The following is a 25,082-nucleotide window of genomic DNA, read 5'->3' on the forward strand; positions in this document are numbered from 1 at the left end:
ATGGGGGTTGGCCGCTACTAGAACAAGCGGCGGGGCAAATAGAAAAAAATATCTTTAAAAATGTGACACAGAAACCAGCCTACTGAATGTTGCCTGCATCACTAACTTCTTTTGACTATGCACCACTTAGAAACATTAACTTCACTTCGTCAAGAACTTTTTAAAACAAAACCGGCTGGATGAGCAGGTAGATCAGCCTCCACCGAAAAAAGCAATGGAATCAAGAGCTGATTAAAAAAAAGGAAATTCATGGGGCCACATCAGCAGAGTTTGATGTATTTTTCAATGCAATTAAGGACAAAAAACCAACATGCTATATTCCAAAGGAACTCGAACCCAAATATCCTGTTATCCTAACTCAGATTTATTCAGATGACTTTCAGTCTGCATCCAAATCTGAAATAATAACCCACTGCAAGTTACTGGTTAAGGACATTACTGTCACAGAGGAAGAAGTGATTATTAATGTTGAATTGGCCACCAAAGAACAGGCCAGTTCGAAACTGTGGCATAGATTTCGAACCAGTCGGGTCACAGCTTGTCGAATGAATGCAGTTTGTAGTACCTCATGTGAGAAGCCATCTATGCTATCTAGTTGAGGCAAACTTCTCTACTGCAGCACCTACATTGGGATGTTAACACGATTTGACAGCAAGACCGGAACAGGCGAGAACAGATCACCATAACGTTCAAATAAGTAGTTGTGGACAATTTCTGAGTTCAGTATAACCACATTTTGGTGATTCTCCAGATGGCCTAGTGGAATGCGATTGCTGTGGTCTTGGATGTATTGAAATAATATGTCCATACTGTATGAAAGATAACAGCATAACAGATGGAAACAAATCCTGCTTTAAAACGGTTGACGGCAGTGTTCAGCTAAGAGAAACCATCCATATTTTTACCAAGTGCATTCACTGTTGCATGTTTGTCATTTTCATTACTGTCACTTTATAGTAATTATATTTTTATCCACAGGATTGAACCCTGCTCCAAGCTTTGGGAAACCATTGCAGAGAAGTCTGACAGGTTTTTTTTTTAACCTACGTCACATGACAGAACTTGTGGGTCAGCTTTTTAGCAGGAAAGATACTACCATGACAGATACCACTAACCAGGTTGACAAAAGTAAACAGCTGGTGAGCAAGAAAAAAGTATCAACTGCTGTCCAGTCACTTGACACAAGTTTTAATGTGGAAAATGAAAAATCCTCAGAGTACTTTGCCCAAAGACAGTGTACCAGAACTGTCAACTGATCCATCAACTTCTGGTGCTACACTTGACAAATCAGATGAAGATCCAGTACAAAATTGTATTTGAGATGATTCTGCTAACGATTCACCAATGATCGCATGCGATTCAGCAGACTGTCTCCACAAGCCGTTTGAATGGTTTCATTTTTCTTGTATGGAATTAAAGAAAGCACCCACTGGAAAGTGGTATTGTATTGACTATAGGAATGGAGTGGCAGTGAAGAAAGTGAAATGTGCTAATAAAACTAAAAGAAAATAACTTTTCGAATATAAACTACTGTACACATGTACAGGTATTTAGTATCACTGGTGATGGATTTATGAACATTGAATTTTAATTATAAAACTATGTGAACTATACGTGTACTTATTACAAAGTATGACGAACTCACCAAAAAACACGTCTGCAGTTTTCTTATCAATACTAATTGATATGAAACCCAAGCTGCACTGATGAGCCCTGGGAGGGTGAAACGTGTACACAGTCAAAAAGTGAGAGAAAAAAAATTACAGGCCTCAATATTGCAAGTTAAATTCAGTTATGATGATTATAATTTAACAACACTTTTTTTAGTGATTAGTTATTTTGTCAGCACCTATATAGCTGTCATTACTTTGTTACATAGGGTCTGGGACGTAGTCCAGTGGTAAAGTGCTTGTCTGGTGTGGGATCGATCCTTGTCTGTGGGCACATTGGGCTATTCCGTGTTCCAGCCAGTGCACCACGACTGGTACATGTATATCAAAGGATGTGGTATGTGCTCAATCTAATTAAACTTAGCTCCACTATTACATGTGGATCTAAAGACAGCCAGTTGGAGCTCATGTCCACCAATCAAAACCTTACTTGCAGAATCCTGCCAGTGATTTAAAAATAATTTGAAAACATTCCGAATTATCCTGAGGGTATACGACATGTTTCGTGTGAATTACAAATGCCTTAAAACATGTTTTATTTTATAAAATAAATAATTTGTAATGTAAAACTGGGGACTGATTTAGTTTTTTTTTAATTTTATAAATAAACAAATAATTTTTAATGTAAAATTGAAGACTTATAACACACCCCGTACGTATTGGTATGGTTCGCTGTACTGCGGCCACTAAAATAGACTCGCCCGATATTTTTAGAATTTGTATGCTCCCAAATAACGTTATAAAAGGCGAAGTGTGATTGGTCAATATTTAAATTATTATTTATAGATGAAATGTTACCTGGACATTGGGGACTACGCAGTGTTGTTAGTTTTAAATCACTGGCAGGATTCTGCAAGTAAGGTTTTGATTGGTGGACATGAACTCCAACTGGCTGTCTTTAGATCCACATGTAATAGTGGAGCTAATTTTAATTAGATTGGTATGTGCTATCCTGTCTCTGGGATGGTGCATATAAAATAAGCACAATGTTTCAATTATAAATGTCCTAATAAAACATATTTACAGGTGTGTGATGGGATTTCCATTCTTCAGTTAAATGGAACCGATGGGTACATGTTTGTAAGGGCACAACACACAACAAAATTTTATCAAAAACTATCAGTTTTTGTTATAAGATAATCAATAGGACATGTCCTAATGTCCTAGGTCCAATTGGTTTATAGCTGAAAGCCAAGTAACCTAGCCAAAGCCTGCATCTTTCACTAGTTTTTTTTAGTTTTTTCACCTTGACGCGCGATAATGCTAAGAAGCCTTAAAAAAAATCCTTTATTGTCTCTCCTGTAGCGGGCCACAAGTAGTAGGCATTATGTTGGTTAAGAACGAATGACAACTAACAAAAAGATTCGACAAGTAGGCCTAGCTATTATTAGGTGTTGATGCCTTCCAACATGGCCGACCGCTATGGATCGTGGGTAATCTAGTATGACGCGTAACCCTCTATAGCCGATGATAAGATAAAAAAATCAATGTGCTCTAGTGGCGTCGTTAAATAAAACAAACTTTACTTTTTATTTATTTATTTCCAGGTTAAACCCTAATTAATGTTCCTGGACTAATAATGAACATCACAACATTAAGAACTCACCACCACCACCAACACCCCCCCCCCCCCCCCCCCACCCTCTCACTCTCACTAGAAGGGAATGTGGCCTTCAGTTTAACACCTGTCCGTGCATTAACAAATAATAAAAGTTATATATTATTCATGGACAGACTGTGAGGATTCAGTATTTTAGTAATTATTATTAGTGTTGAGAATTACGATTTTCATAATTGTAAACTGCCGCTCACAAAACTCTGGTATGAGATCGTTATTACTATCAGCCAACTTACCTACTGTTTTATATCAATTTTTTCGACTTTAGGTGACTGTCGATCCAAATGAATGTTATAATTAGAATCCTTGTACATCCCAAATTATTTGTCCATAGGCGTCAAGCCGCGTCATGTCGCAAAACGAAGTTTCTTGTGACATTTGAGCATTTGTAAACCACGTGTTTACTTCGACACGCCATTGTTCATGAAAGCAATGGCCGAATTGACCTTCAATATAACTATTAATTGTACATCCGGGTCACTACTGTCAAACCTTTTGCGGTAATACAACAAACTTTGGAATATCAAAGTTGAAATTATTATTTTTGTGTTATTATGAATTAGACTAGAGTTTATTTTAAGGTGTTCATTTAGATAATTTATTGAAACATTAGTATACACTAGTAATAGGGAAGTCCAGGCCCGTAGAAACCGGGGGGAAGCGGGGGTCACGTGCTCCCCCCCCCCCCACTTTGGAGCCTTTTTTTTTTTTTTTTTTTTTAATGTTTGCCATTGTAACCAAAATCTGATATAGAGTTTGTACCCGATTTGTCAGTGCCCCCCCCCCCCCCCCCACACACACACACACACACACACTCCCAAAGTCGTTCCTACGTGCCTGAAGTGTACTTTTAGCGTGACTAAGCCTACCCAGTCAAAAGGGGGGCGGGCTGAATTCAGATCGAAATCAGGTCAATTTGGGTCAAATTGTGTAAAAATGTGCATAGTTTGTTTTTTATTATTATTATTTTTATTTTATTTTTTATTTCGACCCGTACCCCTCTATATCAGTCTCTAAGGCTAACCCTACGCCTAACCTTACAATGAAACCATTGAAAGGGGGTAAGAGTCGAACTCATGCCAAACAGATTTTGTTTTGGGGGGGGGGGGGGGGGCAAAATATCCAACCGATAATCACCCAATAGGTTAGTTAATTTTTGTGTTAGAGTTGCATTTAGAATTAGGGTAAGGATTAGGTTTAGAGTGTGTGATGTTCCCATTTATATATCAATATAATGGGGTTTGTTTTTTTAATAAATTCTGCTCACTATGGTCTGGTATATAAAAACTCATGGTATTGATGGGTTGTTCGTGGTGAAGTACATTCAGTAAAGCAGTCTTATCTAGTAACGGTGAGTTTCCTTTCTCACTGTTTAGACAATGTCAAAATAACAAAATGTTGTAATGTTTTGTGTCACTGGTGATTACCTGTGTATATTTTTATCATTGGACATTTTGTCAGACAGGGCTAATGTCTGCGCAAACCTACATGTTTATCTACGTTATTTTTATTAGCATACACCATATCAGTTTAAATAGGTTAAATAAGGACATGGTACAAACCTTCAGTTTTAGATGACGGCTGATTTTTTTTTCTCGCACAAATACGTAGTTTTGAACAAACGTATTCGACATTTTCCCACTCATGTCTCTCTGAAATGATACAAACAGCATATAACCAAACCAACCAATGGCAGTAGTGAGTAAACTGCTCACATCGTCAGTCCAGTTCAGTTCAGCCCTAAGCTGAAAAACAAAGGAAAAGCAAGATGGGATAGCTCGCCACCGATATTTTAAAAATCCCACAAACATCACTAGTACATAGGCCTATCACAAAACCATACAATAAAAATGAAAAATAAACTAAATAAAATTAAATATAACGGACAGCGTTTCACTATGAAGACTCAACAATATTAAAATTGTAACAAACCAATCAACCTCCATGTAATCTTTTTTTAATAGCTCAGTTAGTAGTGGGTCTGAGGTTCGAATCCGCTCAATGTCGTTATAAAACATTTATTGCATTACGTTTTCTTTTTAAGAGTAATTTGTATGGGTGTATGTATACATTATTATACATATTACACACACACACACACACACACAGTTATTTATTTATTCATGTTGGAGCATTATCACTTGCCCTTATTATAAAACAGGTGTCGTTAAATAAAACAAACTTTTTTTAATTATAAAACAATTATAATTATATAAATAGTGAGCACACTTGTAGCTATAAGAGTACCAAATACCTCCAGCAGGCGCGCGTGCAGGGGTAAGGATGGGGAGGTGATGCAGACGCGTGGTCAGGTGTGTGTGTGTGGGGGGGGGGGGTAAATTGTGGCGAGCGAGCGACGTTTCTCAGGGTAAGGAGCATGCTTTCGAATATATTTTCCCATAGAGCATGTGTATGTATGTACACACACACACACACAACCTTCGCCTGCACCTGTCTCTGCTGCACTACACGTGACTACACATTTGCACACACAACACACACACACACACACACACACACCTTTCGTCTGCACCTGCTCTGCAAACACACGTGACCACACGTCTGCACCTTCTCCCTGTACACACACGTGACCACACGTGCAATGTCTGTCCTTAAGAGTCTGCCCGACCCCAAATAAAACCCCCAATAAACTCGGTTACGCCAGTGGGTAGTCAGTTATTAAGATGTTCGTATTAGGTGGGAGGGCAATCCACATTGCTCATTGTTCCCTAGGGGGGGGGGGGTCCACATAATTTATGAGTCTATGAGTAATATATATAAATAGAGGTTATTAACAGTGTTTTAGGTATCGTCAATATCATATATTATGGAATTGGAACTCGTATAACGTGCCCCCCCCTTAAGGTTCAGGCACCCCACCACCACCCACCAATATCATTATGGGCGCCCGAAGCGGGTGGCAAGGGAGGCACTTGCACCCTCCTGGATTTAGATCTGAAATAAAAATTGTTTTACTTATTTCGCCAGTTGAAGTATATGCTAGATTTATATATTTAAAATATTGGCATTTACCAAAATGTGCCATGATGAATTTTACTTGTAGAAAGCAGGAAATTGCATTTTAAAATATACAGTTTTAAAAACTTTACGTGGAAAGATGCCCGGATATCGAGTCCCCCATAGAAATGACGTAAATGCGCCACCAAAGACGTCAAACCAGAGTTCAGTTTTATTTCAATACAAATACCATCTATTTTTCAATTTCCCTGGTGGAGCGTGTCCCGAACCTCCGTACAAAATTTCAACCAGTCAGCCCCCTCCCCAAATGTTCACTAGCTCTCGCCATGCCTACATATGCCTGACCATGCCGGGTGCTTAATTAGGGCTAGTTCGGATTTCCATGGGGCGGAGGTTCCGGGAAAAAGTCTCCTACCCCAGGGGGTGGGGTGAGAGGCACAAACCGTCAACGCTTCAAGATGCCCCAAAAAGCACCCTAATACGTCGTCCCCCCCCCCTTCCCCCGCCCCCAGGTTATCCATATAGCACAATTGGGCGTTTTTAGATGGGTGTTGATAAGGGGGGTTATGTGGAGTGATGGTGTGCCTCTATCCAAATGATGATATGAAAGCCCGCCAGTCGTCGTCCGGTGTGGTAGTGGAAGTGAAACGCATCTCCGGCCATTATCATCACGAGGATGAAGAGGTGCCCACCGAATTCCTCGAGCATTCGTGAGCTCTACACCCGAAGGTGCGCCACCTAAACGGATGACAAAAGTCATTGCTATTTAAGCCTCGATGTTGCCCAAGTGACCACTTAATCGCAAGGCTGTAATATTGACCGCCTACACTGGCAGGTGTAAGGGAGCACCAGCAGCCCGATTGAATCGGTAGTATTGACCAATCATACTTCGCCTTTTATAACGTTATTTGGGAGCATACAAATTCTAAAAATATCGGGCAAGTCTATTTTAGTGGCCTCAGTACAGCGAACCATACCAATACGTACGGGATGGGTTATCAGTCTTCAGTTTTACATTACAAATTATTTATTTTTTAAAAATAAAACATGTTTTAAGGCATTCGTAATTCACAAGAAACATGTGGTATACTCTCAGGATAATTCGGAATGTTTTCAAATTATTTTTAAATCACTGGCATGATTCTGCAAGTAAGGTTTTGATTGGTGGACATGTGCTCCAATTGGCTGCTGTTAGATCCACATGTAATAGTGGAGCTAATTTTAATTAGATTGCTTGGCCCCCTGGGCTTATTTCCGGTCAAATACGGGTATACGTATAATACACATTCACCTTGAATTATTTGCACTCTCCACTACTATGTTTGAATACTGAATACATTAAGTATCTCTCAAAACAACTTTGAATTGATATACAAAAATAATACATGAGTGGCCGTTAGATACCATTTATCTCACAACGAGTTGTTTTAAAATGTATCTAACGAGCGAAACCAGGTTTTTTAGCAAATGTTTACATCTGTTTCGACTAAACCTGTTTTAAGTCGTGGCAGGCCATCGGTCTACAGGCTGGTATACTCTGGGTTCGGATCCCAGTCGAGGCATGGGATTTTTAATTGCACCTGATTCTAACTTATGCGTCACTCCAAACCCTGAGTGAGTTGGCTCAACGGGTAGGTATAATACCACTATGCACCTTGACCAGTGATTTGCAGTCTCCACTACGATGTTTTGTGCTGATCCTGCCTGTGGGTAGCGCTCAAAAAAATCCCTGAATTGATATACAAAAATAATACCTGATGTGGCGACGTTTAGATTCCTCTTTAAAAGTGTCAAAACGAGTTATGTTTGAATCCATAGCCGATGATAAGAGCGAAATCAATGTGCTAAGTGGCGTCGTTAAATAAAACTGTTTTTACTTTAATGTTTCGACTAAAGTTTATTTACAGCTGTTGCACCTGTAGCTAACTTATGCGTCACTGACCCATGATTGTCAGGTTAACTACACGTCACAGTGTAATCGATTTCCATCGTGTAGGTTTTCATTGGATGTATGGCAGTGATGACACCTAGGAGGAGCCAGTCGTATGTCTTGAAATTGTTAACACACGTACATGTGTAAACAACCACATGTTATCACCGACGGGTGGTGTAATAAAACCGATTAAGTACTATTCAATTAAATAAATTAAGTACTATTCAATTAATATAATCTACATTCATTATTATACATATAAGCTACACTCCATATTCATTGCTCTTCATTATTATAATATGCACTCCACATTCATTATTATACATATAATCTACACTCCACATTCATTATTACACACATAAGCTACACTCCATATTCATTGCTCTTCATTATTATAATATGCACTCCACATTCATTATTATACATATAACCTACACTCCACATTCATTGCTATTCATTATTCTAATATGCACTCCACATTCATTATTATACATATAAACTACACTCCACATTCATTGCTATTCATTATTATAATATGCACTCCACATTCATTATTATACACATAAGCCACTCCGAGCTATGCCTTCGATGAGGAAAGACGTGTCGCTCTGCTCTTTCGAGTTGCCCCCCCCCCCCCCACCTGGGGGGACTTATTGCAAGCTACGGCTCTTTGTTAGAGTACCGCGTCGCTTACATTGGCTCACGGGCAACCGTGACTTTGGTGTATGGCGACGCGGTAACGAACACGACGAAGAGGAAGGGAAGAGGCAGGAGGAAGAGGAAACCTGCACCAGGGACGGCTCAGGGGGGGGACCTAAACTGGCGGCTCAACCGCCAGGGGCGGTCCTGTCTGCGTCGCCGCCCCCACCCCCGGGACCCGATCAACCAGTGCCAGCCGACGCAATTTTTTTCAATGTCATCAGTGTCTTGTTTGTGGTAATATTCTATATTTTTGGTTGCCGAGTGATCTTTAGCATTTGACATACGCAGATGTGTGGACTCTTTGATCCATGCGTCCGAAAAATCGTGATTATACTGCATTTCTTTTTGAAATGTTTTGCAGAACGAGCACGTCATAAGTGTAACCTCGCCTTTGGTGTTTTTCTTCAAACTGTAGCCACAAAGAGGCATTTGTTTTAACTAAATACTCCTTTTACCATTTTAGTTCAGTGCTAGATTTTAAGATACTACTCTGCGGGATTTCGTTTGGGAATTTTTGGGGGACGATTTAATCGGCGGCTGCCCACTGCGGATACTGGAAACAGGGACAGTTGATTTGTCATTATCGGTACCTGTCTTTCTTTTACAGCAAAGACTGAAGTTATTTTGTTCAACATCCTTTAATTGTTAACCACGAAGCAATTTGAATTGCAAACTTTAAAACGAAAACGCCACCGGAAGTATACGCTAAGTACGAAAGGTCAATTACTAATATGCGTGACATCACTTTTCACAATGTAAGTTCCCGCAAAATCGAGACTATAAAAAATCCTACTAAACAGGTACGCGGACTGTAGATGAACTTCGTGTTGGACTGTCAAGTGCCCCGCGAACCGGTTCGAATCCCACTGGTACAAAGTTGTATTTTTTCATTCGTAATCAATTTTTTTTTTAATCGGAGCATTAAGTGTATTCGACTCATGTGTCATGTCATAGGGTTTAACGTGCACATTCAGAGCAAGCTGTTGTAGCGCACGCCTGTCGTGGGCGCAAGTACTTGCGGAGCAAGCTCTGTCGTCCAAGACAGAATGTTGGGGGGGGGGGGGGGGGGAAGGAACCGCCTGCACTGGCAGGTGCAAGGGAGCACCAGCAGTCCGACCGGGATCGGTAGCAGGCGGGGGTGGGTGGTGGTGCTATGGAATTTTGAATGGAGCAGTTAATATGCCAAAGAGAAAAGGCTGCGCAGTTTTGATTTGAAGGAATTTTGGCGCGAATTTTGAATGGTCAGTCTAAACTGTAAAGGGTAGTAGAGCTAGTATAAGTTTTGACTTTAGTATATCGAGAGTAGCTCGTTAATTAGACCTAGGTGTTGCTGTGGTGTCTCCCTAGGTTGCCCATCGGGCCCTGAGAAAGGGCCTGACCGCTTCTGGTCGTGGCACGACAACCCAGGGGAGACTCGTGCAATGTGGTAACACCGGTAGGTAGGCGGCCATTTCAGGGGGTCCAGATCGTTGTGTCGGTCTTGCAGCCGTTGTTATTCCTCCATCTCCAAATCACCAAATACACACCAGCAGCTTTTTGGGGTTTGGGTAGGGTAGACTGATATTCTTTTGTTCAGCCATTCCCTGGGTGCAGTGCAATTTTTGTACTCGGAGCTGATATTCTTTTGTTCAGCTCCTTATTAGAGTACGTGCTGGGCCATTGACTGGGTGCGGGTGCATTGTTATGATTAGGCAATGCACCCTGTGTACTGTTGCAGAGCATGTTGTTTTGTATGTGTTCCCTATTATGGTGTTTAGGTTGTTCCTATTGTCCTAGCATCCTAATCGAGTGTAATGCAACCAACGTCTTTTCAGAGCCACACTTCCCCCCCCCCCCCCCCTAGCCTTGGATTAATGAAATACAAGGCCAGAGGGGGAGTTATTCTAGCTTATCTATCTAATTTGAAGGGGGTGGTCCCTTATAGTGTAGTATATTGGTTAAAAAAGCAGTGCTTTAACATATATACATAGTTCGTAAAAATAATAAAGAGGGTTCCATTTATTGGCAAAGAAATATATAAGTGCATTATATACAGGTAAAGTCCGTGTCCGTGACGCACACTGTGGCTAACTGAAAATAGAAAACAGCAATATTATATTAAATTCTTATCTGGTTTAAACCGTGTGGTCATTTTCTAAAGGTATTTTGGTTAGGGGGGATCCAAACTTAGCCAATGGGCTGTCGTTATTATGGTGTCCTAATTGGCGTCTTATCTGGTTTCTGATTGGTTATTAGTTTGCTCCAATAACGGCTCTGCTGTGAATCACAGTTGGGTAGTAGGCGGTTTTGGCCGTAGGTTTCTGTGAAAGTTCCGGCCCCTCTTCTCACCCCCTCCCCCCCCCCCCCCCCCTTCCTGGTCACACAAGGCCCGAAATACGATTGGTAATCATTTTAAATAAATATTAAATTTAATATAACTTTTCTGTGGGCCGGGCTTTACCCCCTCTACCCTTTCCCTTGCCTCTGGGGACTAAATATTTTTTTTTTTTTGGTTTTTTTTTTTTTTTTTTAAATAAATTATAATTTTTGTTATTTTTACTTTTAGACTTCCCCATCTAAATTTGCGTTAATTTTAATAATTATATAGGTGTAGAGTAGGGATTTCTGTATTTCTTTTGGGAACGCATTCAAAATTATTAATACGACATAATATATTTACTCTTTTTGACCTCCAGTTTAAAATTTCAAAATTTTATTATAGTTAGGTTTTTCCTGCCCCGAGTCAGACCACCGATTATATCGGAGGCCGGACTGGGGATAGGCGTGCTCGAAACCATAGAGGTATTGTGAGCACGTTTAAAAACATATCTAATCTAATCTAAAACAGTTGGGTATAAAAGATAGCTATGTTCGCATAACTCATTCATCTCCAGCCGAGCTTGACAGTGGGACGCAGTGAAACTGAAGCGAAGAATATAATTCACTTAATGGTCTACTGTGGCCAATTATTTAGTTCAGCAAGTCAATTGTAAGTCCTACTATGCTATATAATATTGTTTATGTTTGTAAATGTTTTTTTAATGTGTTTTACTAGGTCTTAGTTAGTTTTAATACCTTTTTGCCTTGTATTTGCCGTGGCTCGTTCAGGGCCGCACGTTTCCTTGTCTAGCTATATAACCATTCCCAGTCTGTCGAGCGAACCCCCCCCCCCCACCTGGGGTGAATCATTGCGTTCATTTACGGGGACATTACTGGGAATTACGAGCACGGTACACTCGGGGCCATGGGACTACCGGGACCTTGGTGTACGTAAGAATTAATTTTATATGTTTAATTAATATTTTTTAATGGGTAATTTTTAAAGTAATGCAGGACCAAGGAAGAATCCACCTAGGAGGAGAAGGAGGAGGAAGGACGGAAAGCGCCAGGGGGGGGGCGGGACCGGGGGTGGGTAAACACCGGTAGCTCAACTACCGGCGGCGGACTTTTCCCGTCGTACACCCCAAAGCCAAGTCAAAAATCAGTGAGGACAGCTGTGCCAGCTCTGCCAGGATACAGTTGGACGACTCGCGCCAGTGGCGGAACACGGTCTCTAACCAGGCCGTGATGGGGTGGGATCGGCCACCAACCAACTCCGACCAACTTCTGACCCACGGGGACTACAGCGATGCCACCCACACCCAGGAAGGATAGCGCCTGTAGAGTCCCAGGCCAGTCTTGTACTCGTTGGAAAACTGAAAGGCGATGGTGTCAACAAGGAGGACAAAGAAAGCCAAGCAAAGTGCCTTGCTTGGCCCCCTGGGCTTATTTTCGGTCAAATACGGGTATACGTATAATACACATTCACCTTGAATTATTTGCACTCTCCACTACTATGTATGCATTCTGAATACATTAAGTATCTCTCAAAACAACTTTGGATTGATATACAAAAATAATACATGAGTGGCCGTTAGATACCATTTATCTCACAACGAGTTGTTTTAAAATGTATCTAACGAGCGAAACCAGGTTTTAAGCAAATGTTTACATCTGTTTCGACCGGCCTCGGTGGCGTCGTGGCAGGCCATCGGTCTACAGGCTGGTAGGTACTGGGTTCGGATCCCAGTCGAGGCATGGGATTTTTAATCCAGATACCGACTCCAAACCCTGAGTGAGTGCTCCGCAAGGCTCAATGGGTAGGTGTAAACCACTTGCACCGACCAGTGATCCATAACTGGTTCAACAAAGGCCATGGTTTGTGCTATCCTGCCTGTGGGAAGCGCAAATAAAAGATCCCTTGCTGCCTGTCGAAAAAAGAGTAGCCTATGTGGCGACAGCGGGTTTCCTCTTTAAAAGTGTCAAAATTACCATATGTTTGACGTCCAATAGCCGATGATAAGATAAAAAATCAATGTGCTCTAGTGGCGTCGTTAAATAAAACAAACTTTACTTTACATCTGTTTCGACTAAAGTTTATTTACAGCTGTTGCACCTGTAGCTAACTTATGCGTCACTGACCCATGATTGTCAGGTTAACTACAATGTAATCGATTTCCATCGTGTAGGTTTTCATTGGATGTATGGCAGTGATGACACCTAGGAGGAGCCAGTCGTATGTCTTGAAATTGTTAACACACGTACATGTGTAAACAACCACATGTTATCACCGACGGGTGTGTAATAAAATAGATTAAGTACTATTCAATTAATATAATCTACATTCATTATTATACATATAAGCTACACTCCATATTCATTGCTCTTCATTATTATAATATGCACTCCACATTCATTATTATACATATAATCTACACTCCACATTCATTATTACACACATAAGCTACACTTCATATTCATTGCTCTTCATTATTATAACATACACTCCACATTCATTATTATACATATAATCTACACTCCACATTCATTATTACACACATAAGCTACACTTCATATTCATTGCTCTTCATTATTATAACATACACTCCACATTCATTATTATACATATAATCTACACTCCACATTCATTGCTATTCATTATTATAATGTACACTCCACATTCATTATTTTTCATATAATCTACACTCCACATTCATTGCTATTTATTATTATAATATGCACTCCACATTCATTATTATACATATAATCTACACTCCACATTCATTGCTATTCATTATTATAATATGCACTCCACATTCATTATCATACACATAAGCCACTCCGAGCTATGCCTTCGATGAGGAAAGACGTGTCGCTCTGCTCTCTCGAGTTGCCTCCCCCCCCCCCCCCACCTGGGGGGACTTATTGCAAGCTACGGCTCTTTGGAGTACCGCGTCGCTTACATTGGCTCACGGGCAACCGTGACTTTGGTGTATGGCGACGCCGTAACGAACACGACGAAGAGGAAGGAGGAAGAGGAAACCTGCACCAGGGACGGCTCAGGGGGGACCTAAACTGGCGTTCTTGTCTGCATCGCCGCCCCCACCCCCGGGACCCGATCAACCAGTGCCAGCCGACGCAGATACCTCTGAACAGACAGTTAGGATGCGGCAATGGAAGTCAATGATTTCTAAAATAATCGCTCGCGGCCGGTTAGGATAGGGATTAAGAAACCCATGAAACTGTTGTCACTATCACTTTGTGTTGAACTTTCAGATTCATGATGATCTGACTCAGACTCATCAATTTTTTTCAATGTCATCAGTGTCTTGTTTGTGGTAATATTCTATATTTTTGGTTGCCGAGTGATCTTTAGCATTTGACATACGCAGATGTGTGGACTCTTTGATCCATGCGTCCGAAAAATCGTGATTATACTGCATTTCTTTTTGAAATGTTTTGCAGAACGAGCACGTCATAAGTGTATCCTCGCCTTTGGTGTTTTCTTCAAACTGTAGCCACAAAGAGGCATTTGTTTTAACTAAATACTCCTTTTACCATTTTAGTTCAGTGCTAGATTTTAAGATACTACTCTGCGGGATATTCGTTTGGGAATTTTTGGGGGACGATTTAATCGGCGGCTGCCCGCCGCGGATACTGGAAACAGGGACAGTTGATTTGTCATTATCGGTACCTGTCTTTCTTTTACAGCAAAGACTGAAGTTATTTTGTTCAACATCCTTTAATTGTTAACCACGAAGCAATTTGAATTGCAAACTTTAAACGAAAACGCCACCGGAAGTATACGCTAAGTACGAAAGGTCAATTACTAATATGCGTGACATCACTTTTCACAATGTAAGTTCCCGCAAAATCGAGACTATAAAAAATCCTACTAAACAGGTACGCGGACTGTAGATGAACTTCGTGTTGGACTGTCAAGTGCCCCGCGAACCGGTTCGAATCCCACTGGTACAAAGTTGTATTTTTTCATTCGTAATCAATTTTTTTTTTAATCGGAGCATTAAGTGTATTCGACTCATGTGTCATGTCATAGGGTTTAACGTGCACATTCAGAGCAAGCTGTTGTAGCGCACGCCTGTCGTGGGCGCAAGTGCTTGCGGAGCAAGCTCTGTCGTCCAAGACAGAATGTAGGGGGGGGGGGGGAGGGACCGCCTGCACTGGCAGGTGCAAGGGAGCACCAGCAGTCCGACCGGGATCGGTAGCAGGCGGGGGTGGGTGGTGGTGCTATGGAATTTTGAATGGAGCAGTTAATATGCCAAAGAGAAAAGGCTGCGCAGTTTTGATTTGAAGGAATTTTGGCGCGAATTTTGAATGGTCAGTCTAACCTGTAAAGGGTAGTAGAGCTAGTATAAGTTTTGACTTTAGTATATCGAGAGTAGCTCGTTAATTAGACCTAGGTGTTGCTGTGGTGTCTCCCTAGGTTGCCCATCGGGCCCTGAGAAAGGGCCTGACCGCTTCTGGTCGTGGCACGACAACCCAGGGGAGACTCGTGCAATGTGGTAACACCGGTAGGTAGGCGGCCGTTTCAGGGGGTCCAGATCGTTGTGTCGGTCTTGCAGCCGTTGTTATTCCTCCATCTCCAAATCACCAAGTACACACCAGCAGCTTTTTGGGGTTTGGGTAGGGTAGACTGATATTCTTTTGTTCAGCCATTCCCTGGGTGCAGTGCAATTTTTGTACTCGGAGCTGATATTCTTTTGTTCAGCTCCTTATTAGAGTACGTGCTGGGCCATTGACTGGGTGCGGGTGCATTGTTATGATTAGGCAATGCACCCTGTGTACTGTTGCAGAGCATGTTGTTTTGTATGTATTCCCTATTGTGGTGTTTAGGTTGTTCCTATTGTCCTAGCATCCTAATCGAGTGTAATGCAACCAACGTCTTTTCAGAGCCACCCCCCCCCCCCCCCCCCACTAGCCTTGGATTAATGAAATACAAGGCCAGAGGGGGAGTTATTCTAGCTTATCTATCTAATTTGAAGGGGGTGGTCCCTTATAGTGTAGTATATTGGTTAAAAAAGCAATGCTTTAACATATATACATAGTTCATAAAAATAATAAAGAGGGTTCCATTTATTGGCAAAGAAATATATAAGTGCATTATATACAGGTAAAGTCCGTGTCCGTGACGCACACTGTGGCTAACTGAAAATAGAAAACAGCAATATTATATTAAATTCTTATCTGGTTAAACCGTGTGGTCATTTTCTAAAGGTATTTTGGTTAGGGGGGATCCAAACTTAGCCAATGGGCTGTCGTTATTATGGTGTCCTAATTGGCGTCTTATCTGGTTTCTGATTGGTTATTAGTTTGCTCCAATTAACGGCTCTGCTGTGAATCACAGTTGGGTAGTAGGCGGTTTGGCCGTAGGTTTCTGTGAAAGTTCCGGCCCCTCTTCTCACCCCCTCCCCCCCCCCCCCCCCCCTTCCTCCTGGTCACACCAAGGCCCGAAATACGATTGGTAATCATTTTAAATAAATATTAAATTTAATATAACTTTTCTGTGGGCCGGGCTTACCCCTCTACCCTTTCCCTTGCCTCTGGGGACTAAATATTTTTTTTTTTTTTTTTTTTTTTTAATAAATTATAATTTTTGTATTTTTACTTTTAGACTTCCCCATCTAAATTTGCGTTAATTTTAAATAATTATATAGGTGTAGAGTAGGGATTTCTGTATTTCTTTTGGGAACGCATTCAAAATTATTAATATCGACATAATATATTTACTCTTTTTGACCTCCAGTTTAAAATTTCAAAATTTTATTATAGTTAGGTTTTTCCTGCCCCGAGTCAGACCACCGATTATATCGGAGGCCGGACTGGGGATAGGCGTGCTCGAAACCATAGAGGTATGTGAGCACGTTTAAAACATATCTAATCTAATCTAAACAGTTGGGTATAAAGATAGCTATGTTCGCATAACTCATTTCATCTCCAGCCGAGCTTGACAGTGGACGCAGTGAACTGAAGCGAAGAATATAATTCACTTAATGGTCTACTGTGGCCAATTATTTAGTTCAGCAAGTCAATTGTAAGTCCTACTATTGCTATATAATATTGTTTTATGTTTGTAAATGTTTTTTAATGTGTTTTACTAGGTGTTAGTTAGTTTTAATACCTTTTTGCCTTGTATTTTGCCGTGGCTCCGTTCAGGTCCGCACGTTTCCTTTGTCTAGCTATATAACCATTCCCAGTCTGGAGCCATTCGATTCTTCAGTCGATTCTTGCATTCCGAAATTTAGCAAAGATGAAGCAGGACGTGTGTGCCTGCTCTCTCGAGCTACCCCCCCCCCCCCACCTGGGGGGACTCATTGCTTCATACGGGACATTACTGGAATACCGCATCACGTACACCGGGCCACGGGCTACCGTGACCTTGGTGTACGGGGACCCAGTGAAGAATCCACCTAGGAGGAGAAGGAGGAGGAAGACGGACGCGCCAGGGGCGGACCGGGGGTGGTCAAAACCGGTAGCTCAACTACCGGCGGCGACTTTTCCCGTTGTACCCCCCAAGCCCAAGTCAACATCAGTGAGGCCAGCTGTTCCAGCTCTGCAGGATCCAGTTGACGACTCGCCAGTGGCGGACACAGTCTCTAACCAGGCCGTGATGGAATCGCCACCAACAACTCCGACAACTTCTACCCCCGGGACTCCAGCGATGCCACCCCCACCCAGGAAGAGTGGCGCTGTAGAGTCCCAGGCCCGTCTTGTACTCGTTGGAAAATGAAAGGCGATGGTGTCACCAGGCGACCAATCAGCCAAGCCAAGTCCGCCGACACAACCGCCCCCACCTACTTCATCTCCAGTGAAGGACCAGCCATCTGAACAACCTTGGTCACTGCAGGCCGGCAAGCTACCAACACGCTACTCGAGGCTGGTGAAGACTAACATTGGGGATGTCCGTCAGCTCCTTTGTGGACCGACTCCGGAGTCTTATCAACCTCTGCCACGAACTGAAGGAGAGTTCTCGGTGCGTAGGATCACAATAAACGATGGGCGAGGGATCTGCCTCACCGTTCGCCGGAAGGGACTTTTCAACCAAGGGATGCTTCTTGATGAAATGGACAACCCGACCATCCACCGCGTCATCAAGACCGTTGCCGGGGAAGATTACCGTCCAATCACCGAGAGCATCGCCAAGTCCGCAAACCGGTACGCCCTCGCCCATCTGGACTCGTCCCTATTCATCGCCTCTCCGTGACGACATCCCCGCTAACAACCTTTCCTAGGACAGGTAACAACCTCTTTTTTGGGGCTAGTTAGACTTTAAACGTTTTGGAAGCAGTTCAAAATTCTTATGTTTATTTTTTTATAAGTAGTCTAACGCATTTTATTTTGGCTGAGCAGTCTTAACTATTTTGGGTTAAATTTTAGAGTCCGGACATGTTTTGGATGCAGTTACTCTTTGTAGACTTAGGTAAAATACAGGCTTCACCGAGGAATCGAAATTCAGCCAATCAGAGCACGGCTCCCACTCGGTGTACTTCAAGTTTACGAAGTGTCTGCTATTTGGTCCGCGCTCGCGTTGACCTTACTAAATGGCTTTTTTCCAAATTCCGCCCACCTCAAACTTACCCCCCCTCCTGCTCCGGAGTTAGTCACTGGCGAAGTCAGAGGCTAAATCCGTGGTGGGCGTGCCTGAACCTTCGTGGATAGGGGCACGTAAAAAGAGTTTCCCAGTCCCAGTCCCAGTCTGGAGCTCCACGCGGTAAGACGTGTTTGTTTCGCTTGTGCACACTGCACGTGCTTTCGTGTGCTCGACTTGGGGTCCTTCATTTCGTTGTTTTTGTCAGCGAAATGAAGTTTTCTACTGGGATGTATGCGGCCATTGGAACTGATTGAACGATGGAACGCTTCTCGTTTCGACAGTCTGCACCACCAGGTTGAATTCTTTTTCAGCGAGATTCCTCGCCTCCACGTCATTTCTCCGTCTGACTATGTTGACTTGTTTTTTCGTGACTCGTATGACGACCATTCTGCAGAACGCCACGGTTGTTCGCGTTTAGTCTCGGCCCCTACTACTCTTTTTCTAGACTTTACATTGCTTTATAATGATACCATCTCGTATCCTCCGGAGTCGGGCCCGTCCGCACCACTATACCAACCCATGACGACTGGACTATACCCTAGTCTGATACTCTACTCGTTCAGACGGATCCGGCTTCTCAAGATCTGTATTTCAGCACAGCACTACACCTTCAACGTCTATCGACTGTCAATCTAGGGGTTTTCTTGACGGGATGCAACCCATCTCGTCCCTTTAAGCTGTGCACCCAAACGGCCTTAACGAGGCCACTCGCGTGGACATATCGATCGGACTTTAAACGTTTAGATCTGCGTTCAAAATTTTATGTCGAAATTACTTCTTTTTTGTAATATTATTAAATAGTCCGATCCTCTCTTCTTTCTCTTATTTAATTTTGGACTGTCCTTCTAAAATGCTCCAAATTATATAAATATTCGGCCGAGCAGTCAATTCTTTTTTATTTTTGGCTTGTAACCTTTTTATTTTTTTATTTATTCTATTAACGTTTTTACTAATTGCTATTTTCAAAATTCTGCCCATTTTCAAACCCCCCCCCCCCCCCCTCCATCCCGAGTCAGGCCACCGATCTTATCGGAGGTCGGACTCGGGATGGGCGTGTTCGAAACCCTAGTGGTATATGGGCACGTTAAACTAGATATCATCATCATCATCAGCTATATAACTCTTTATGGGTTTTTTCCAAGTCCTTTGTTAACTTTATAATATAATATTGACTTTCTGGTTGTGTCTAGTGCCAGCTAACACTCCCGGACTGTTACATATCCCATTCCAACTTAACTATTAGTATAATCTTTATAGTTTAGGCTGCGGTGGCCGCTATAATATAATTAATACAACTAATATAATTATAGCTAATATATTAATAACCAGAGATTATTAGTGCCAGCTAAATATCTCTATTATTTTCCCAATCCAACACTTAAATATTTTCTTGACCATCACTGTCACCTAGTGCCAGCTTAGTGTTAGTTATGGCCCAAGCAAACAATAACATAAAAGATCTATCATGGGACAATGAGGAGCTCCCATCAATTTCAAAAAAACGTCCCCACCCCCAATGAATCTTTGTTAGATGAATCGGTTGGGGACAGGCTTATCATTGATAGTCAGGCGGACGTTAGTTCTACTATTAATGTCACTAAAGAATCGGGAGAACTAGATGATTCAACTGGATCAGAACCTGCCACAGTGATAAGACCCCAGAGATCATCCATCCTGACCCGGGGGACCAAACCAACAACCAACATGATGATGGAAGACCAGGGTAAGTTTGGAGATACAACAACATCTACATACCAGGACCACTTGGTATTCGTCTCCAATATCTCCCTTGACGAGTCAGGTAATCTAGATAGAGTAGTTGAGTCCGCCGACTCCAATGAACTTACTGTCCCATTCCAACCACCCATAGCTGATATCACAACGATCGCAGGTGGTTTGGTCAAATCCGGACCAAGTGTTAAAGACAAGAAACAAACTGTTAACAAAGAGGTTAGTCCCGGCTATAACACCCAACATAGCGCGAGTTTTCCCAAGCCAACCATGGAAGCCAACTCAGCCATTTTGAATGGAAGCTATATAGAGGGAAGAACGCTGAAACCAGCTTCTCAGGAAATAAAATATAGATAATATTGTAACTACAACCGAGAGGAAACCTGATACACCCCTCATAAAAAGACCGGTCCGTTTATCTAAACACAAAACAAATCATAACAATGCAAACGTTTCTAATCGAAGTCTACTTGAGGGAAACACCCCTATCAAAAGAAAAGCGGAGGTTCTGAGTTCCCCTCAGGAAGATGATAGATTTAACATAAATCCTGAAATCCCAATTTCTAATAGGTGGAACTCTTTAGAAAACATGTCAGAAAGTAGCATAGATTTTGATCAAGACTCTCTTGACTACTCCACCCCTAAAAAACCTAAAAAAACACAAAAAAACTCTCCATTGGCAGATATTAGGCAAGTTTGGTTTGACAATTCAAATCCATCGACTTATGAATTTTTATTTTTACAAAACTCAATTTCTGAAATTCAAAATTTCAAGTCTTTTTTTATTCTCAGCTTCAAAACGGTGAAACATTCATCAGAGGTGATGAATCTTCACTTAAAATCATTGGACCTTTCCTTACCCTTAGGCCAGACCCAGATAACAACAAAGAAATTCTAATTTCATTTGGAAAAATTTCTGCCCCCCCCCCCCCCCCCAGGAAGGCTCCTGCCTTAATAAGTCTTGTCCACCCACTCCATCCTTTTTGGAAGATGAACTTGACTCTCAAATCACCCAACCCATAACTCAAAGCCAAAATATACATGTTAAACTAAAGAAATTACATAAAAACAAAAAAGGAATTCAATCTGGGATTGAAAATACCTCTTCCAGCTCGGGCTACGATCACGTCCGCAATGGTCATAACAACACAGTAATAGCCATTCCGCTGTTAGATCGCTATGAAGCTGGACGTTTCGTCGTGCGCTCTTAACTTGCCCCCCCCCCCCCCCCACCTGGGGGGACTAATGGCAAGCTTCGGAATGCTTGTGGAGTTCCGCGTCGTGTACACCGGGTCACGGGCGACCGTGACTTTGGTTTACAGCGATGCGGACTCCAGAAAGAAGACAAGAAGAGGAGGAAGGAGGAAGGAACGTGCACCAGGGGCGGCTCAGGAGGGAACAAAGCGGGCGGCTCAACCGCCAGCGGTGGTTCCGTCTGCGTCGCCGCCCCCCACTACAACTTCGCCGAAGAGTAGGACGATGCCACCAGCGGAGACCACCTTGGACGCTACGGCAGGCCTACTGAACACCGCCATGGCTCAGTCGCCGCCACCGCCTCCTGCGTCGACTTCCACGCCTGCTCCGGTGCAGCGGTCAACTTTACCGACCGCTCCCGTTGAGCAGGCAAGGGACCCTGTTGTTGTTGCGGCGGCGAAGCGCAAGGCCACTACACCTGCCATCCAGCCAGACACGGACAAGCCGCCGAGCCGACAACGTACCCCCCCCAGCCCAGCCGGAAGACGCATGGAAGCTTCAAGTCAAGAAGATCAAGCCAGCGTTCCGGCATTGCGTGCAGGGGGACACCACCGACCCCGGCAAGCTGATGGGGAAGTTCCTCAACCAGGCCTGGAGACCACTGCAGGATGGTACCGAGTACGAACTACACCATCTCCGGACCAAGGAAGGCCACTCGGGACTCGTTGTGACCCACCGGCGCCGAGACTGCTACCGACAAGCGATCCTGCTACGAGAGATGGATAGCCAGACCATCCACAGGATCGTCAAGGCTATCTTCGGCGCCGGCTACCACCAGGTCATACCAGCTATTATGGACAGGAAGCACGAAGTCCCGAACTTGACCACCGGACCCCTCATCAGCTCGCCGTAGGCGTCAACCTTTTTCAGGACACATAGATTGGACTTTAAACTTTTAGACCTCCTTTCAAAATTTTATGTCGAAATTACTCTTTTTTTTTTAAAAAATTATTAAATAAATAGTCCGATCCTCTCTTCTTTCTCTTATTTATTTTTGGACTGTCCGTCTAAAATGCTCCAAATTATATAAATATTCGGCCGAGCAGTCAATTCTTTTTATTTTTGGCTCATAACTTTTTTTTTTTTTTATTATTCTACTAACTTTTTTTTTTTTTTTTCTCTTTACTAATTGCTATTTTCAAAATTCTGCCCATTTTCAACACTAACCCCCCATCCCGAGTCAGGCCACCGATCTTGTCGGAGGTTACTCAGGATGAGCGTGTTCGAGGCCCTAGTTATCTAATTTCTTTTTGACCGCCCGATCTAATCTAGCGACCAAATTTCATGAGTAGAATTATTATTTTTAATTAGAGATGCGCATCAAAATTTTAAAGGCCCACTATTTAATTTTTTTATGTAAATTTCAAAATTGACCCTATTTGTTAGGTTATCCCTGTCCCGAGTCAGACCCCCGATCCTATCGGATGCCGGACTCGGGATAGGCGTGTTCGAAACCCTAGTGGTATATGGACACGTTAAACCAGTTACTAAGCTAAACAGTAATAGCCACATCTGATGGTAATGACCTTGCGGAGGTGGGGGGAGACTCCGATATGGTTGTAGATGTACCCAATGAACAAGGTACGGAAAGTGTGCCGGGAGCGGTTACAGGGGGAACCAACCCGGACCACCCAAGTACTTCAAATCCCTTGGGTAAACTTAAGTCTAAGTTTTGGGCCGATCCGCGTGCTAGGTCCGACCCACGTAATGGCCGAACCCCCGGGAAACACTCAATGGTGACTGGGTGTTCTCTGGGGTTCTCTTTGGACTCGGATGAAGATGGTTTCCCCAAGTACAACCTAAAATCAGGCGAAAAGAACTACTTGAAAAATCAAGCTAGGGAACCACTTCATCATACCAAAAAATATAGAAAAGGAGTTAGATTACCATCTACCAATGCCCACCCTAACTTGGAAAAAACAAATCAAAAAGAAAAAGTTAGGGTAGAAGAGTATCCACCTCTCAAAAATCAAACTCCTGAGACTATTTCCCAAACTCAGATCACAATTAATGGAAACAAAATTGAGGAATTAACTGACAAAAAAAACAATAGCTCTTTTTACACGGCAGTCCCAATCGGTAAGAAAAAGATAAAACCCAATCAGGGCCCAATAAATGTTAACTTTGACGAAATCAACACTGGTCAGTATACCGAAGTTAACTCTACTAAAAGTGTAAAGACAGTCAACCCCTACAGATTCATTGTTAAAACTAAAAGCGTGGGATGCACCGGCACTGAGTTGTTAACCAAACTGAGGATTGAAAACCCCCCTCTCAACATTAAAAATGTAGTGATTTGGAACAACCAGTACATGGACATCCTACTGCATGAAACTTCAAATGAGAAAACCATCTGCTTCAACGGGGACATCTTTGAGCTCTTTCCCATTAAACCTATAAAGTGCTCTAAGTGCCAACGTTGGGGCCACATCGCTCGGGGATGTAGGGCGACTCGTACGTCCCCCACATGTTGTCGATGTGGTAAAAAACATCCTAAAAGACTGGGTCTAATCAATGTCGGGAGGAAATCTCTTGTGCCAACTGTCGCCTCATTATACCCCTGCCCAGATCAAGAGAGCACTCAGCACTCCTCAGAAACCTGTGGTTTAAAAACAATTCCCAATCCAACAAAACATTAGTTACAAACCAATTGTCTCGGGGCTCTACTCCAACATAGTCAAGAATAATCCTGGAGAGGTGACCCCCCAGCCTACCGACTGTAATCTCCCCATAACCCCCCTGCTTGTCAGGCTCCTCAGTGGTCTTTACATATGGGGGCCAGCCATAGACTCTCCTATGCGCCCCCAGGTTGATAGGGCCACGGGCTTGTCACATTTTAAAAACTACCCTTGGAATCCATATTAATCAACAAGACATAATAAATCGTGCGTGTCTGTGGTATGGAGTCCCATGTACTGGTGACTCTATATGGGAAAACTCTAATACTTCTGAGGCCGTATTACATAATAATAACAGGGATATAATAGACTAATTATTAATAACCAAGTGGATAATTTAATAGAATTGTTTCCAACTGCATTATGGGGGACAACTATAATATGATTAATAAGAATATTAAAAACAATATTAAACCCTGTCTAAATAAAATAGCTGATAATGGCCTATCCATTCTACAATGGAATGCTAAGGGCCTTAAATCTCAAAATCATGGAGATGAACTAAAACTATTTATGTCCACTAATTTAAATATAGATGTTATCTGTGTACAGGAGACATGGATCAATGAGAAACAATTAAATAAATCCATGTACCCATATAGTATTGGGG

The 25,082-nt window shown here is 42.4% G+C and overlaps 1 protein-coding gene across 1 annotated transcript in view; it reads left to right on the forward strand.

The window, feature by feature from the left end:
- LOC121386017 overlaps positions 1-24,433 on the forward strand; it is a 41,868-nt gene extending 17,435 nt beyond the window's left edge. The window contains exons 3-4 of the mRNA XM_041516812.1: positions 5,857-5,863; positions 24,409-24,433. Of these exons, the coding sequence (XP_041372746.1) occupies positions 5,857-5,863; positions 24,409-24,433 (32 nt within the window). The remainder of the gene's footprint in view (positions 1-5,856; positions 5,864-24,408) is intronic.
- The last annotated feature ends 649 nt before the right edge of the window (positions 24,434-25,082 follow it).

This window comes from Gigantopelta aegis, chromosome 12, assembly GCF_016097555.1.
Source record: "Gigantopelta aegis isolate Gae_Host chromosome 12, Gae_host_genome, whole genome shotgun sequence".
NCBI lineage: Eukaryota > Metazoa > Mollusca > Gastropoda > Neomphalida > Peltospiridae > Gigantopelta > Gigantopelta aegis.